This window comes from Podarcis tiliguerta (genome assembly GCF_965153285.1).
Source record: "Podarcis tiliguerta genome assembly, chromosome: Z".
Classification (NCBI taxonomy): domain Eukaryota; kingdom Metazoa; phylum Chordata; class Lepidosauria; order Squamata; family Lacertidae; genus Podarcis; species Podarcis tiliguerta.
In genome coordinates this window covers 40,924,420-40,940,843 of record NC_139553.1, presented here as the reverse complement: position 1 = coordinate 40,940,843, position 16,424 = coordinate 40,924,420, and the positions used below count along the sequence as shown (strand labels likewise).

General features: G+C 45.6%; 1 protein-coding gene and 1 long non-coding RNA gene across 4 annotated transcripts in view; both read right to left on the bottom strand.

Moving 5' to 3' along the window:
- The window catches only part of NRK (Nik related kinase), a 128,347-nt gene that overhangs the window by 32,316 nt on the left and 79,607 nt on the right, over positions 1-16,424 (bottom strand). For all 3 annotated transcript variants that reach the window (XR_014506935.1, XM_083422283.1, XM_083422284.1), the window contains 4 exons: positions 13,194-13,373; positions 10,967-11,096; positions 8,666-8,824; positions 2,824-2,967 (listed from right to left, as the gene is read on the bottom strand). Coding sequence is in view for 2 of the 3 variants with exons in the window: in XM_083422283.1 (XP_083278409.1) it covers positions 2,824-2,967; positions 8,666-8,824; positions 10,967-11,096; positions 13,194-13,373 (613 nt within the window). In the remaining variant the exon portion in view is untranslated. The remainder of the gene's footprint in view (positions 1-2,823; positions 2,968-8,665; positions 8,825-10,966; positions 11,097-13,193; positions 13,374-16,424) is intronic.
- On the bottom strand, positions 15,077-16,386 carry LOC310669000. The gene is made up of 2 exons (XR_014506956.1): positions 16,292-16,386; positions 15,077-15,336 (listed from the first exon to the last, which is right to left on the bottom strand). It is a non-coding gene; the product is annotated as an uncharacterized lncRNA (long non-coding RNA).

Below are 16,424 nucleotides of genomic sequence, written 5' to 3'. Positions count from 1 at the left end.
CGTAAACACCATTCCATTAGGACACATTTAAAACACATAGCTTCCTTTCCCCAAAAATCCTGGGAACTGTGGTTTGCCCCTCACAGAGTTGCAATTCCCAAATTACGGTCCCCAGGGTTTTTGGGGGCAGGGGGAGCGGAAGCCGAGTGCTTTAAATCTGTGGTGTGCATACCAAACCTCTGTCTTGCAGCTGTTTCCGCAAAGACTCGGGTAGAGGTCTTTCTGATATCTACTTGACTAATATCATTTTTAGCAGAGATGTCAGGGAGCGAAGCCAGGGTTTTTCTGTGTGCAAAGCTCACGCTCAATGACGGATCTATGTTCTCGGATCATCGCAGTCAGACAGAAAAGCAATAGCACCACCTTGTGGTGAGAGAACATATGTAAAAAAATAAACGAATACTTGTGTATCTGTGCCCTCAGACGTGTTCCTAGTTCAGTTAAGCTTTCGTTGTGTGAGCCGAGCCTTCTGAAAGGCACCACTCCTTAGTATCACTAGCACAACTGCAGCTCAGGGTGACGTTCCAAACAATCTGTTTTGCACCCCAGATCTGTTTGTTGGATCTCCTTTGTTTACTTTGTAGTAGCTCCTTCACTCCACACCCTGTAAGGCGAGGGGTGGTGAACCTTCAGCCTGGATTTGTATTCATGTGCAGCCTAGTGCTGTGGTGGAGATTAAAATTGCCCCATCTCAGCACTGGGCAGGGTGGAGTGGTTTAAACTGTAATGTGTGGTGCATCTATGTGTCTGTGTGCATGTGTGTGGGTGGTGCTGTGGGTTAAACCACAGAGCCTAGGGCTTGCCGATCAGAAGGTCGGCAGTTTGAATCCCTGCAATGGGGTGAGCTCCCGTTGGTCAGTCCCTGCTCCTGCCCACCTAGCAATTCGAAAGCACGTCAAGTGCAAGTAGATAAATAGGTACCACTCCAGCGGGAAGGTAAATGGTGTTTCCGTGTGCTGCTCTGGCTCGCCAGAAGTGGCTTAGTCATGCTGGCCACATGACCCGGAAGCTGTACACCGGCTCCCTCGGCTAATAAAGCGAGATGAGCGCCGCAACCCCAGAGTCAGTCACGACTGGACCTAATGGTCAGGGGTCCCTTTACCTTTTATACTATATTGGCCTATATCATGTGTGGGCAGGGCAGAGAGAGGGTGTGTTGCTATGTATTTATTTATTTCCAAGGTGATGTAAACGGTTGCTGTGTGGTCTGCCTGTGTGCTGAGTGCGTCTGCTGCACATGTGGGGTTGTGTGTGTGTGCATGCATGCATACATGAGAGTATGCTTTGTAGCCCTCATTTGGCAAGCATTGAGCATGGGCCCTCATGTGTGTGTGTGTGTGTGTGTGTGTATGTGTGTGGAAAGCCCCATTACTTCATCTTTCAACAAGTCTTATTTACTCTGTTTCGATTTTGTTGGTTCAAAACATGTCTTAAAGGTTGAGGGCATTCTGTTTTAGTTAGTCATCCCCCCCCTTTTTTTTTGGTTGTAAGCCATAATCTTTGTGCATCAGCATTGTTCAGAACAACAAAAAATATGGCCACTCCTGTAGCTATAGGAGATAACTTTGCACGGGAGAGTTATGGGTCTTATCATGAAAAAACACCTGGATGGGGTTAATACCTGTCTTTCCATGCTTTTGACAAAGAGCAGTTCGTAATGTGGAAGTCTGAACACTCTAACTAACAGCTTGTTCCCATAAAAGTTAGTACTGTATATAATTTGCAAACTTTAGTGGAGAGTCTAGGGCTAGATCGAAACCCACCTTTTAAACGTTATTAGAACAATATTAAAAATATCATTCTAAAATGTCAAGGCATTTGGTTTCTTCCTTCGCTTCGTTTCCCACAAAGTTTACCAGGTATTTTTTGGGATAGAGATAGGTCTGCAGCGCCCTCTGGTGCCACATTTAAACAGCACATCACTAATGTTTGAAAAGAACTTCCTATGGCAATACGGTTATCAGAACCATATTTGAAATTCATTTTTAGCATCAAAAACCACAAGTGCACATCCACCCTAGGCCACACCTACCACCATCATAATCATTACTATTAATGTTAAAAATGTATATCATGCTTCCCAGTGCCCAGGTGTCAAAGCAGCTTGCACAGGTACAAGATGCAAATTTTAAAACATAAATTAACTTTCAGAAATTTAAAGCCTCAGAAATGTAAAACCTCAGAAATGCAAACAAACAAAAAGATTCTAAAGCATTGGAGAAGTACTCATGATGCAAAGCCCTCCTGAAATAAAACAGTTTTAACCAGGCGTCCAAAAGTCAGCAGCGATGGTGCCTGTCTGACTTCTAGTGGCAAGGAGTTCCACAACAGTAAGACTCATAAGACTGAAGGCATCTCTTCTTGTTGGTGAGAGTTGTGCTAACAGGACTCAGATGATACCAGTGATCGAATAGGGATGGCCAGGGTAAGGTGGCTGTGACCCATAATTTCAGTACACTGATATCAGACATATACATGCCTAGCCTGTGCTCTGGGAGGAATAATTTAATGGTTGCTGCCATCAGCTTCCAGGGCAGGGATGGAAGCCACATTAGAGAAACAAACACAGAGAGATTGATGCTGTTAGACTCAGAAGCCAGCTTTAAACTAGTTTTAAGTATCTGGTGTACTCTATAAATCTTGCAAACCACTTTGCATACTAAGCAGGCAATGAAACACCCTGAATCACATCTGCCCTAGATACAAGGATTGTAAGCGTCAGGAGGAGCCGGCGAGTTTTTACAACTCAATTTGCAGTCTAATCTTCTTTGTAATTGCTTCTGGTCCTACTGTAGGTCAGATGGTTCTAGGCACCAAACAAACCTGAGATGGTAATTAGCACGTTGAGTCCTTCGAGCACATCCATCTGTTGGAACCGCCTCCTGGTTATCAATGAGTAGACTCTTCCTTGCCCGCTTCTGTCTAGAAGCCACAATCCATTCTCAGTCCCCACAAGCAAATTCACCCCTGTTAAAATATGGAAGAACACCAAAATTAGCGCGAGTAATCCTGACAATATAAACCATCTAAAGGCAATTTGGACCACTTCTTCACTGGAGAGTGAATGGATGGAACAGCACTTTGGTTACTATACTGGTATTCAACAGCTCTTACTAAAGACAGGTGGGACCTGCAACGTAGCCTGGGAACACATCACTGCCTTTAAGCACAGCTAGGCTGTTGGTTTTCTCAGTTCCTGTGGAAGCTGGTTTTGGTGGGGAAGTCCATCACAACACAGCATTTAATACTCATCAGAGAATCATTGGAAGGGGTCCCTGAGGATCATCTAGTCCAACCCCCTGCAATGCAGGGATAATAATAATAATAATAATAATAATAATGTTATTATTTATACGCTGCCCATCTGGCTGGGCTTCCCCAGCCACTCTGGGCAGCTTCCAACAAAATATTAAAATACAGTAATGCATCAAACATTAAAAGGTAAAGGTACCCCTGCCCGTTTGGGCCAGTCTTGACAGACTCTAGGGTTGTGCGCCCATCTCACTCAAAGAGGCCGGGGGCCAGCGCTGTCCGAAGACACTTCCGGGTCACGTGGCCAGTGTGACAAAGCTGCTCTGGTGAGCCAGAGCCGCACACGGAAACGCTGTTTACCTTCCCGCTAGTAAGCGGTCCCTATTTATCTACTTGCACCCGGGGGTGCTTTCGAACTGCTAGGTTGGCAGGCGCTGGGACCGAACAACGGGAGCGCACCCCGCCGTGGGGATTCAAACCGCCAACCTTTCGATCGGCAAGCCCTAGGCGCTGAGGCTTTTACCCACAGCGCCACCTGCGTCCCAATCATCAAACATTAAAAGCTTCCCTAAACAACTAAATCTCAACTAAGATCTCAACTAAAGCATCCAAGACAGATGGCCATCCAACCTCTGCTTGAAACCCTCCAAGGAAGGAGTGTCCACAACCTTCCAAGGGAGTCCGTTCCACTGCTGAACAGCTCTTACTTCCTGATGTCTAGTCAGAATCTCCCTTCTTGTAACTTGAAATGGCAGGACAGATATGATGCAGCTAATGTTGTGTGCATGCCGCTTCCCAAACCAGCAGTGAGAGTGCACTGGATGCAGATTCAATGGGAGTGTGTGCACAGCCTTAATGTTGCAGTGTGCGGCCTGTTCCTGTTCAGGGTGCCAGCCAGCCAGCCAGCCGGCTGGCCAGCTGTGACCTTTCCCAGAATGCTCCATTCTCTTCCCCCCTTCTTGCCATCTCAACAGAGAGCATTCCATGGTCACTGAGTATGCTCAGTCCTCATTAGACTGTTTGGGGGCTGTTCCACTCCGCCCCCAAATGATTTTGACTGGGTTTCGATAACAACAAGAAAAGCAGTGTTAACAAAAACTGAACTGAGCTAGCGGAGGCTATGGGTCTCACAATGCACATATTGTGAGTCAAACTACTCTTTGTCCATTTGAGTCATTTAGTAAATCTCTCATTTGTCCACCAGGAAGAGGGCACTTTTAAAATATAACCCGTGCACAGATTGACGACTCGAGTTGTTGGAAGTTCTAGTAAATTCTGATTCTTATTGACATATGCCAGAAAAGGCATCCAAATCACATCAGATTAGTGATTTTTCTGCCACCCCTCCAATTACTGTTTGCTATTTTTCTGCCATCCCTCTAATCATACCATTGTGGCATGTCAGCCTTTCAAAGAAGGCCAAGACTTGGGTATTATCTAGCTACCCTTTGGCCATAAATCCTGTTTTCCGGTGACTTGCCAACTCAGTATGTGCTGCCACAAACAATAGTGCTACCCTACTGATTCTCTGAGAACTCTACAGAGGTTGAAACCTTGATCCCCCTCCTAAAGTATTTAGAACCTTGGGGTTCCCCTGAGCCTGCTGGTGCCTCACTGTTGGGCATGGGCATTCTGGTTTTGGCTATATTGGTATATTCAGCAAAAGTTTCATTCAGAGGTAGCATGCCAGGGAATAACCCCTGCTGTGGGGCAGATGTGGGGTGGAGCAATCTGCCCTCAGGTCCTGCTTTGTGGGCATCTGGTCGGCTACTACTAGAATCAGGGTCCTGGACTAGATTGTTTGCTGTTCTGATCCTGCAGGGGTCTATGTTTGTTTTTTGTTTATATTTATTTAATTTGGGTTGGGGCTTTTTTTTTGGGGGGGGGGGAGGTTATTTTCATTTCTCTAAAAGGGTGGCACTGTGGGTTAAACCACAGAGCCTAGGACTTGCCAATCAGAACGCCGGTGGTTCGAATCCCCACAACGGGGTGAGCTCCCGTTGCTCGGTCCCAGCTCCTGCCAACCTAGCAGTTCGAAAGCATGTCAAAGTGCAAGTAGATAAATAGGTACCGCTCCGGCAGGAAGGTAAACAGTGTTTCTGTGCACTGCTCTGGTTCGCCAGAAGCGGCTTAGTCATGCTGGCCACATGACCCGGAAGCTGTACACCGGCTCCCTCCACCAGTAAAGCGAGATGAGCGCCACAACCCCAGAATTGGTCACGACTGGACCTAGTGGTCAGGGGTCCCTTTACCTTTTACCTAACGAAGACGTGGGTGGCGATGTGGTCTAAACCACTGAGCCTCTTGGGCTTGCCGATCAGAAGGTTGGCGGTTCGAATCCCCACTACGGGGTGAGCTCCTGGTGCTCGGTCCCTGCTCCTGCCAACCTAGCAGTTCGAAAGCACGTCAAAGTGCAAGTAGATAAATAGGTACCGCTCCGGCGGGAAGGTAAACGGCGTTTCCGTGCACTGCTCTGGTTCGCCAGAAGCGGCTTAGTCATGCTGGCCGCATGACCCGGAAGCAGCAAGCTGGCTCCCTCGGCCAGTAAAGCGAGATGAGCGCCGCAACCCCAGAATTGTTCACGACTGGACCTAGTGGTCAGGGGTCCCTTTACCTTTACTAAAAGCATTTAATAGGGACCAGTTTACCTATGAGACTGCCTTACTCCACATGCGCCCACATGACTGATCAGCGGAATTGGCATTGCAGGTGCCAAATAACACTGTTTCTGCATTTGTAAGAACTCATTGAGTGTGGCATCACTTGCACTTTGGAACTTCCTGCCTATTGAGACCAAGCTGGTGCCTTCACTGTACTCTTTTTGGCGCCTGCTAAAAATATATATTCATGTTTAGATAAGCCTACCCAAATTCTTAGAAACGCTGGTGTGAATTTTAATCTGTTTTAGTATTTTAACTTCTTGCATGTTTTAATGCATTGCCATTTTTCCTGATTTTATAGTTTTATCTTTGAGGGTGTTCTTTTTTTCTTTTTTTTTACAATCAAGCAATGTGTAAATTTTGTTAAACAAACAAACAAACAACTTAATATCTAAACATCTCCAAATGGCATGTAAAAAATGATATGAAACAATCAAAGTGTCATAAAAGCTGCAAAACGGCACTATGAAAACAGATTTTAAAAAGTAAAAAGATGATTTCGGAAATAGCAGGGTTCAATTTCATGGGTCAGGAATAGTCTAGGCAGAAAGAGATGCCTTCACAAGATGTCCGAAGCAACTGATGGACGATGCTTCATGAATGACATTCCACAGAGCAGAGACAACGACATAAAATTCCAATTTTTGGGTCACCGTGCAGTGATAATCCATAGAGTGATGGCCTAAGTCAAGACCCTGGGAGAACAACCAATATGTGTCATTTAAGGCCCACATCTGTCATCCCAACCCATGGACCTAGCATTAAGTACCACTGACTTCAATAGGACTTACTTCTGAGTAGGCATGGTTAGGATTGCTCTGCCAGTTAGCTTTTGTGGGGAGAGAAGGGCCCATTGCAAGGTAACAATTTTTGAGTTCCCATAGATTTGCCATGAAATGTCACTTGGAGTGGGGTACCCACTCTCGAGAAACATCCTAAGAAGTTAAACAAGACTTGCAAAATTTCTCTGGGTGAGACCCTCAAGTATCTGTCTATAGTTAAATTGTTTTCAAGCCAGTGGAAGTGCTGAGGGGACTGCAGATTCGGGCTGACACCCAACGGGCGAGGCTTCCATTTGGTTGCCATGTTTGATAAGGTTTCTTATCGAAGTGTTCCTGGCGGAAATAATGAGATGGCATAAGGTATTACGCAGCACAAAAAAAAGAGAGAAAAAGCAGCGGAATGCTAGCAATGGGCTGGTAAGAACATAGCGCTCTCCACCTCAGCACACATATCATTACCAGCTCTGCTATGGTGCTCTGTTCTTAATTTAAAATCTTGGCCTCCTCCAAACATACATCACATGAAACCCAGAGAGCTGTAAACTGTAAATCTACATTTCCTGGGATAATTTCTTCCGGCATTTCATTCATTTATTTTGTTTCTCATTTAAGGCTCGAATCAAGGCAGGAGGTGTGGGTAAAATATTGTATCAGCTCCATGGAGCTTGTCAGCGTGCTGTCTGGTGTCAGGAAGATGGAAAATTAAAGCTGATGGGGAGCAAAGGCATCAATAATGAGGATGGATCTTTAAGTGACAGGCGGTGCAGTCCATCCAGCATTTCGGTATATCACACTCAGATGTAGGAAACTGGGCTTCATGTCAAGGCCAGCTCAGAGGCAGAGAATTGCGCTGAGGATCGTAGTACATTCTAAGACCAATGGTAGCTGAGATGCACTGGTGGACGCCACAAGGCTGCGATCCTGCAAACCTTCCAACACCCCTTCCAGGATTTCTGTTGCAGAGTGTTCTCCACTTTAGAAAGTATCTGGGCTCAAGTTACGCCCAGGACAGAAAATGTACTGGTATCACAAGACCTCCCATCTCTGGGCATGACTTGAGAGGCAGAAAGAAGCAAAAAACTGACACATGCTCTAGACCAGGTCCCTACTGATGCTCCAGAAATGGGTAAGACTGGGTTACAAAAACTCAGTTGCTACCTAGCCGTTGCTCAAGCAATATCTCCTTTTGGACAGTTTCTCTGATGCTTTAGTGCACTTTGCATTGAACCTGATCTTGCCTTGCTAGTAAGTGCTCCAGCTGTATTCAAGGACACCCCAACAATCAGGCTGAGCAGGAACGGGGCAATTTACTGAATGGGAACAGAAACAGGACCGCCTCTCTCCCATATAAACCGTTCTGGACTCTGGACTCTGTGTTCACCCTGTGTGCCTCTTCCATGAGAGGTCCAGAAGGTGGCAACATGAGAACGGGCCTTTTCTGTGGTGGCTCCCTGTTTGTGGGATGCCCTCCCCAGGGAGGCTTGCCAGGCACCTTCATTATATATATTTTAGGTGCCAGGCGAAAATGTTCCTTTTTAACCAGGCCTTGGGTTGATGAATATTTTAAATGTGTCTGTGGGAAGGGGGAGTTTATGGCTTTGCTGTTGTGTTTTAATTATTTACTTGTTTTTATCTGGTACTTTACTCTGTGAACCACCCTGTGGCCCTTTGATGAAGACCAGTATATATATCTAACAAATAATAATAGCAACATAGGAAGCTGCCTTGCAATGAGTTAGGCTATTGGTCCATCTTGCTGCATATTGGCTACACTGACTGGCAGCAGCTCTCCAGGCTTTCAGGTGAAGGTCTTTCCCACTCCTACCTGGAGATTGAACCTAGGATCATGCAAAGGAAGTGCTCTTCCAGGGTGCTATGGCCCTTCCCCCTATATTTTTAAAGATCTGAACAAGCCTCCAAGCACCTCGGAATCGCAAGCCATCTATTCCTGCTTCAGATAAACTTTCTTACCCCACAATGCGGAACACAAGATCTCAGAGTTGAACTTCTTTTTGTATTTGCGGATTTCTGGGCTGTCACTCTGTGGGCGGATATTGGTGGGGTTCACGTTGACAACGGAGCCTTTCCTTGCATTTTGTCTGCTGGTGGGCTCTGGTTTCACATTGGATGCTAGGGAAGAGAAGAAGAGGCTTTTTATAAAACAATTGTTATGTTTTCTTGCACAACGCATGGCTTGTGAAGCAACTGTGCCCCACACTCTAAGTGTGCCCCTCATGAAAGCAGGATTTCTAAATCTCTTTTTGAATGACATCTAATATGTCACATCCACAATATACATTTAAAGCACATTGCTCCCTCCAGGGAGCCATGGCTTGTTATTGATGCTTTGAGAGAGAGCATTTGCTTTAAATTTATGGTGTGGATGTGACCTAAGGGCCTGACCACAAGTGATGCTATTCATTTGCATTTAATGTGCACATTTTAAAAATACAAAAAGCAACTACTAGAAGGAGCCTGATAATGTTTAGGATCAGAGCAGGTGGGGTACAGGGAGTTTTGTCAGTCTTGACAAAAATCATTCCTTTGAAGCAACTATTTGCATGGTATTCCCTATGCATTGACATCCCATATTGGTACCAGTAAATGTGACAGACCAGTGTATTCCGCCCACAGAACAAAGAATTATCTAAGTAAATAAGGTGCTTGCCTGCTGGGAGAAGGTCACTGGAGTCCGCCTTCTACCAGGCGAATTTGCAGGTCACAGAAAACCACACATAATGGTTTACCATTCGTGGTTCACTTGAATAAACCATGAATGGGAAGCCAAAACCGAAGTTTGGCTTGGAGCAGAGGTGGATTAGAGTAGTGTGACCAGTTCTGCCGCACTGGGCACTGGGCCTAGGGAGTTCTCCAGGGCATTGCAACTATGATGTAGTGAATTGAGCAGAACAGTAGGCAGGAGGTGGAGGAGGCATCAAATATTGGTGATGCATAAATTTGAAAGACCCAAGTCCACCCTTGCTTGGAGTGGAGCAAGCCATGATCCTTGTAAGGCTGATACAGGGATTCGGATGGGTGACTATGTCAATTTCAGTTTCTCCCAGTTTCTCATCTTTCTAATATTAAGTCCAGTTCCCTACATTTCCACATCAGTTTGTGATTTAAAAGACAACATTTCAGTTTAGTCCTGATATACACCTTTTTGTATGCATTTTTGCCTAATGTACATATTTTTCTCAAAGCAATTTCCACCATATGTAACGCATTTTTGTATGTCGTTTTTCACTAATATATGCATTTATATGCACACTTTTGTTGTTCATATGTGTATTTTTGTACACATTGCTTGACTGGAGTCCTGCTTTGTAAAATTTGGAGAAGGGCACATTATGAAGGATGCCTTTGCTTTGGTTCGTGCATTGTTTCAGAAAGTGCAACTTAGGTAAGTTCATCTTTAGATGTGCAACCACACTGAATTTCTCCCTTATCCCTACTCAGGAATTGTGGTTTGTTCCACTAGTGCCAGGGGGAAAGCAAAGTAAGAGTCACCTGATTATGGAAAACCATTGCGCGTCATTTACAAGCGAATTGAGGACTAGCTCCCTGCTATGCAGGTAGTGCTGACCCAGGGCACCAGCACAGGTCAGCCAAAGCTGAACACCTGGATAAGGGGAAAGCCGGGAACAGGCTATCTCCGCCACCTGTATGTCCCCCTGGACTCAGGCACGGGCACAACCCCCTCTCAGGGGTTGACCAAACCATCGAGTCACTGGATTCCTTTAATGGAATACCCTTCACATAGGGATGGCGAGAGCGTTCTCCCATCCCTATCACTTGAACCAGAGCCTATCCACAACCTTACAAGTTGTGACGATTTGCTATGCGGCAGGCGAAACCCAAATGGCAACAGCCAATCAGCCAAGGGGGGGAAATTCCTGCCGTTCCCCTGCCCCAATGACAGATGACAAACGATGGCATAGCAAGGTCAATCGCAAAGCCCTAAAAGTAGAGAGAGGTGGGCGGGTGTTCTGAATGCACGTGCCGAAAGAGGAAGCTCTGGGTCATGTGCATTGGCATATATAGGTCCCTCGGTCCATTTGTACTGCACCCCACTGGCCAGATTAAACCCAGCATTGATGGACCTACCAATTGGGTGTTGTGGCTGACCAATCTTACTCATGCACAACACAGGTGGCCAGTATCCAGGTCTCACCACCACACGTGCCTTCTTTAAGGGAGGACACTATTTCCCTCCTCCCCTCCAAAAGAGGCAAATATGGCATGTTCTGCAATTAAAACAACTGTACTCACGAGAACCACAGTTTGGTCCAGTTGGACTTGAAGGAGGTGACATTTGTAGAAGCCTAGGATCTATGAATGATGTGAATGATGTCGTAGATGAGGAACTATTCTTTGAGGGGGTGTTGTTAGTGCTCGGTGCCTAAAATGGGAAAAAAAAATTAAGATGAAACAAAGGAACTTAATCACAATCAACTGCATTGATGGTGCTACATGTATACTGTACGGTGACCTTTCCCAGCCTTGGACCCCCAGATGCTGTTGGACTACAACTCCCATCATTCTTAAGACAGCAGAACTGGCAGTCAGGGATGATGGGAGTTGTAGTCCAACAAGATCTGGAGGCCCAGGGTTGGGACAGGCTGCTGTCTCTGGGATGAATGGTTCTGCTTCAACACCGTCCTTAAAAAACCCCCAAATGAAATTAAAACCTTGCTTTGAAAGTGTTACCACAACTTAATTACAGTGGTACCTCGGTTTACGAACTTAATCTGTTCCAGAAGTCTGTTCTTAAACTGAAGCTGTGCTTTCCCTAATGAGGTCTCCCACCGCCGGTGCCCTTCCACCATTCGGATTCCGTTCCTAGACTGAGGTAAAGTTCATAGACTTCTGGTTTTGCGGAAGTTCATAACCCAAATAGTTGGTAAACAGGGCTGTTTGTAAACCGAGGTACCACTGCAGAGCTTATGTACATTGCATTCTACTGGGTTGCTGCACTAAGATGCCCTGCGGCCAATGCTACTAGGAAGCCACCTAGGCTGTGAAGAAGAAACTGGGGTAATATGGGAAGGAACAGTAGATCTGACCAGAGCCCTAATTGAGTGAGTAGTAGAGTCTGGCCCACTGCTTTGAAACCCCTTCCAGACATCTAGTAAGACTTGGTACTTATCAGGGCTCTGGAATGGAAGGTTGCAGAAGTTCCAGCTGGGGTAGCTCTGTTGGTAGAGCATGTGGCTTTTAATCTCAAGGTGATGGGTTCAAGTCCCATGTTGGGCAAATAGATTTGTGCATTTAGACTAGATGATCATTGTGGTGCTTTCTAACTCTCCATTTCTGTGATTCTCTGATTCTAGAAGGTGGAAGTGGATCTAACTATTAGAAATCTGGATGATTAGCAGTGGATTGTACTCCAAAGCTTCATTGGAAAGGAAAACAAAAACAAAGGGTAAATAAATCTAGTTCTTTCACATCTAGAAAAAATATACAGCAATAACATGTGTAGGGCAGGTTATTTCTCTTCACCACCACACAGACACACATGATTCACCATTAAATCTCCCTTCCAAAACAGCTTAAAGGAGTAGACTGGAGTAAATGAGCATAAATGCTTTCCTTTAATTTGGAATGTATAACAACCTCGAGTAACTGGCACAGCCTCCCTGCAGATCCATAGCAATGCAGACCAAAACTTCTGGCAAGATGCATTGGAATGCTAATGGCCAATATTCATCACCCCTCAGGATAAAACAGATTTTGCCTTATTACAGGGCTTCAAAATGTACAACATTTTAGACATTGCTGGACATCTAAAACTAACAACAACATCAACAACTCAATAGTCACGTTGTGCGACATGCTCACATAACTTGCGCAGCACGTGCATAATATGCCAGGCAGCGTGCGCAAATGATGTCAGCAAGTCATGCGGAATATACAGTGGTACCTCGCAAGACGAAATTAATCCGTTCTGCAAGTCTCTTCGTCTTGCGGTTTTTTCGGCTTGTGAAGCACGGCTATTAGTGGCTTAGCGGCTATTAACGGCTTAGCGGCTTAGCGGCTTTAAGAAAAAGGAAACAAACTCGCAAGAACTCGCAAGACGTTTCGTCTTGCGAAGCAAGCCCATAGGGAAATTCGTCTTGCGGAACGACTAAAAAAACGGAAAACTCTTTCGTCTAGCGAGTTTTTCGTCTTGCGAGGCATTCGTCTTGCGGGGCACCACTGTACACACAGTGTGATCATGTTGCAAGGTGATGGCATCAGCACATCGCTGGTGCTGGCCCCCTCAATCACAGGGGCAAGCCAGCGGAACTGTCCTGAGATATGAATTTTTGCACACAACTTCTCCTATTACACATTTTTGCAAGGCTAGTAGGTTTGTATGTTAGTTTCATTACCATGTGCATTTTGTGTGTGTATCCTTTTTTGATTGGAGAACTGCATCATATAATTCAGAGAAGTTTGAATCTCAAAAGAAGGACTGCATTTCAGTTTGTTTATTGTCATAATATGTGGCATTTACCTTGTTGGGAATAGGCTGGCTCTGAGGTTCCGGAAAGTGGTTCTGAGCAACTTTCAGCTGGTTTGCTGAACAATTCGAAACCTGGCTCTGTTGCAACAGGTCTGGGAGAAGATAGTTTTGGTTGCCCATGCCCCAGAATCGTTCCTGAGAACTGCAGCTGAGCTTTCCTGCAACATAACCCTGCACACAACGACAACTTTTTAAGAGCTGTTCTGTGACCAGAAGTCAAGCTATTCTCCCCTCCCTTCCTCCCGGCATGCAGCACTGCTCACTTGTGGTAACACTTATGGTAACAAATGCTGGTGAATGTTGGAAGTCCAAATCTCTGTAGTACACCACAGCTAATGAAAATCAGATTATGGCAGGAATGTCAGCGCATCAGGAAAAAATGTAATAAAATAAAATGACACTGGAAATGGGATTCTGATGGATGGGAGCTGCTTAAAGGACACTAGTAATGCTCCATGTTTATACAGTGAAGTTCATCTTCAAAGCACTTCGCAAATGATATCTAATCCATCCTCTCAGGCCCCCATGACACAGAGCCAAAGAAGCATTAGCATTCTAGCAGAAGGGTAATGAGGTGGAGTCTCTTTAAGAAGCCAGCATCAAAACTAGAAGAAGGGTGAATCTCAGAGATTGCTTCACCTTGCAAGAGGGCCTCTTATGGTCTTCTACTAGGGAAGCTCTACCCACCACCCCTTTCTTCCAGATGAAGCCAGAAAGGTGGCTGGGAAGAGGAGGACCTTTTTATTTGGCAGTGGTGCTGAGGCTTGGTAAAGGACCCCTGACCATTTGGCTTACAAACAATAAATAACAATGACATGACAGAACATCACAAATGCAACATGAAGCAGACAACATTAATCTTATGTACAGGATTAGTCTCCATGTGGCTGAGCCTCAGTGCTGGGAGAACGGCTGAGTTTTGCTTCACTTTCAAAGCATCTCTACTTATCCCTACATTCCAAGCAGAGAACTATGTTTAAAAACAAATTCTTAGTCAGTTTTGTAATAAACCGGCTTATAACCGTGACTCATGAAGCTGGTTCCTCCACTGAGAATATATGTGCTAAAGGTGGGGGAGAAAAGACAGGATAGGACCACAACCAGCAACTGGAATGCTGGAAGATGCTGTTTTCAACAAGAAAAAAGGAAAGGAGCAGAAGTGGAAACCAGACCTGAAGTCCTATCCTCTGATCTGAAAACCCAGGTTCTTAGTTCCAGATGGTAGGAATAGGTGGGCTCACTGTTGGGGGTTTTCCTGCATAGAATTTGTTAAAAATACATTTCATTGCCAATGTGTTTAGCACTGCAACATGTGAGCAGATTTGAAGGCTCAGCTCTAGGAAGTATTATCCTGACATAAATTTGGGAGTATTGCAGAGTCTTTTGGTCTCAGGACTGATCGTGCTGATGGCTTCACTCACTGCCGTTTGTTTATTTGAAATACTCAAAATCTTTCCACAACTGCTCAAGATAGCTCACAGCATCTATTTAAGACCATTTCATTCAGCAAAGACAAACCTAAAGCTGAAAACATTTTTTTAAAAAAACTTTAAAAGAACATACAGTTGTACCTTGGATCTCAAATGCCTTGCGACTCGAATGTTTTGGCTCCCAATTGCAGCAACTCCAGAAGTGAGTGTTCTGGTTTGTGAACGTTCTTTGGAAGCCAATGCAGAGCTGGATTTAGGTTTGATGAGGCCCTAAGCTACTGAAGGTAATGAGGCCCTTTATATGTCCAGCTGTCCTTTGTCAACAACAAATTGCCACTGCTTTTGTGTTGAATATATGCTACATGGTAATTTATGGACCTCATAGGTATCTAAAGCCGTTTGCACATAACAAATAGGAGCCTGCACAACACAAAACACTCTTGCTGTATGTAGGTTTTATTTATTTTTTTATCTTCTGTTTTGGAAATTTACATCCAGGGGAGGCAGCCAAATTTTTGAGCAATATTTTATCCCCCCTGCTCTGTGAAGTTATCGTCTTAGAAGCACTTGAGCTTCCCGTTCCTGGTTCCTAGGAAATTGGGGGAAGTCAGCTGCAGGTTCTCCTCTCTGTTCTAAAAAGCAGGTGTCTTCCCCCAAAGGATCCTGGGAATTGTAGTTTGTTAGGGCTTCTGGGATTTGTAGGTCTGGGAGGAGGAGGAGGAGAAAAAGAAGAGTTTGGATTTGATATCCTGCTTTATCACTACCCTAAGGAGTCTCAAAGCGGCTAACATTCTCCTTTCCCTTCCTCCCCCACAACAAACACTCTGTGAGGTGAGTGGGGCTGAGAGACTTCAGAGAAGTGTGACTGGCCCAAGGTCACCCAGCAGCTGCATGTGGAGGAGCGGAGACGCGAACCCGGTTCACCAGATTACGAGTCCACTGCTCTTAAGCACTACACCACACTGGCTCTCTGCAATGCCCAGGATCTTTTGGGGGACGTCATGTGCTTTAAATGCTCACTGGATGCACTTTAAATCAGAGGATCTTAGAATTGTCGAGTTGTGAGGCACCCCAAGGGTCATCTAGTCCAACCCCCTGCAATGCAGGAATCTCAGCTCAAGAACCCATGGTAGATGGCCTTCCAAACTCTGCTGAAAAACCTCCAAGGAAGGAGAGTCTTACCGTCTTCCAAGGGATTTCCTCCCACTGTCAAACAGCTCTTGCTGTCAGAAAATTCTTCCTGGAGTTGGAATCTCCTTTCTGGTCACCTGAAGCCATGGCTTCAGGTCCTGAGGGCCTCTGGAGCAGGAGAAAACAAGCTTCCTCCCTGTGATGCCCTTAACATATTGACAGGGCTCTCATATCCATGTACGGAGGGACAGGGAGCAAAACATCTCTCTCTCCCCTTTCCCCACCCCATGCAGAATGACAAGGGGTCTGTGCATCCAGCAGGTAAGAAGGTGGAGTATGGAGCCCAGCCAGGGGCTGGCAGTGGGCAGGATCCTTGCACTTTCGGGGGTTGGACTAGATGACCCTTGGCATCCCTTCCAACTCGACCATGCTCTGATTTTCTCAAGCAGCTTAAGGAACGGGTGGGGGAGCAAGATGCAGAAGAAGGGGAGGCACAAGCACACCCCCAACAGCCCCTTCTGGCCTTACCCACGGTGACCTCATCCCAGCACTCTTTGACCCCTCTGGTTTTATTTTTCTTCATTCAGCTGCCGGACAACCCAGCAACCTGGTCCCTGTTTGCCCGCTGATATCACAAAGTGCTGCTTTGCAAGCAAGCCTT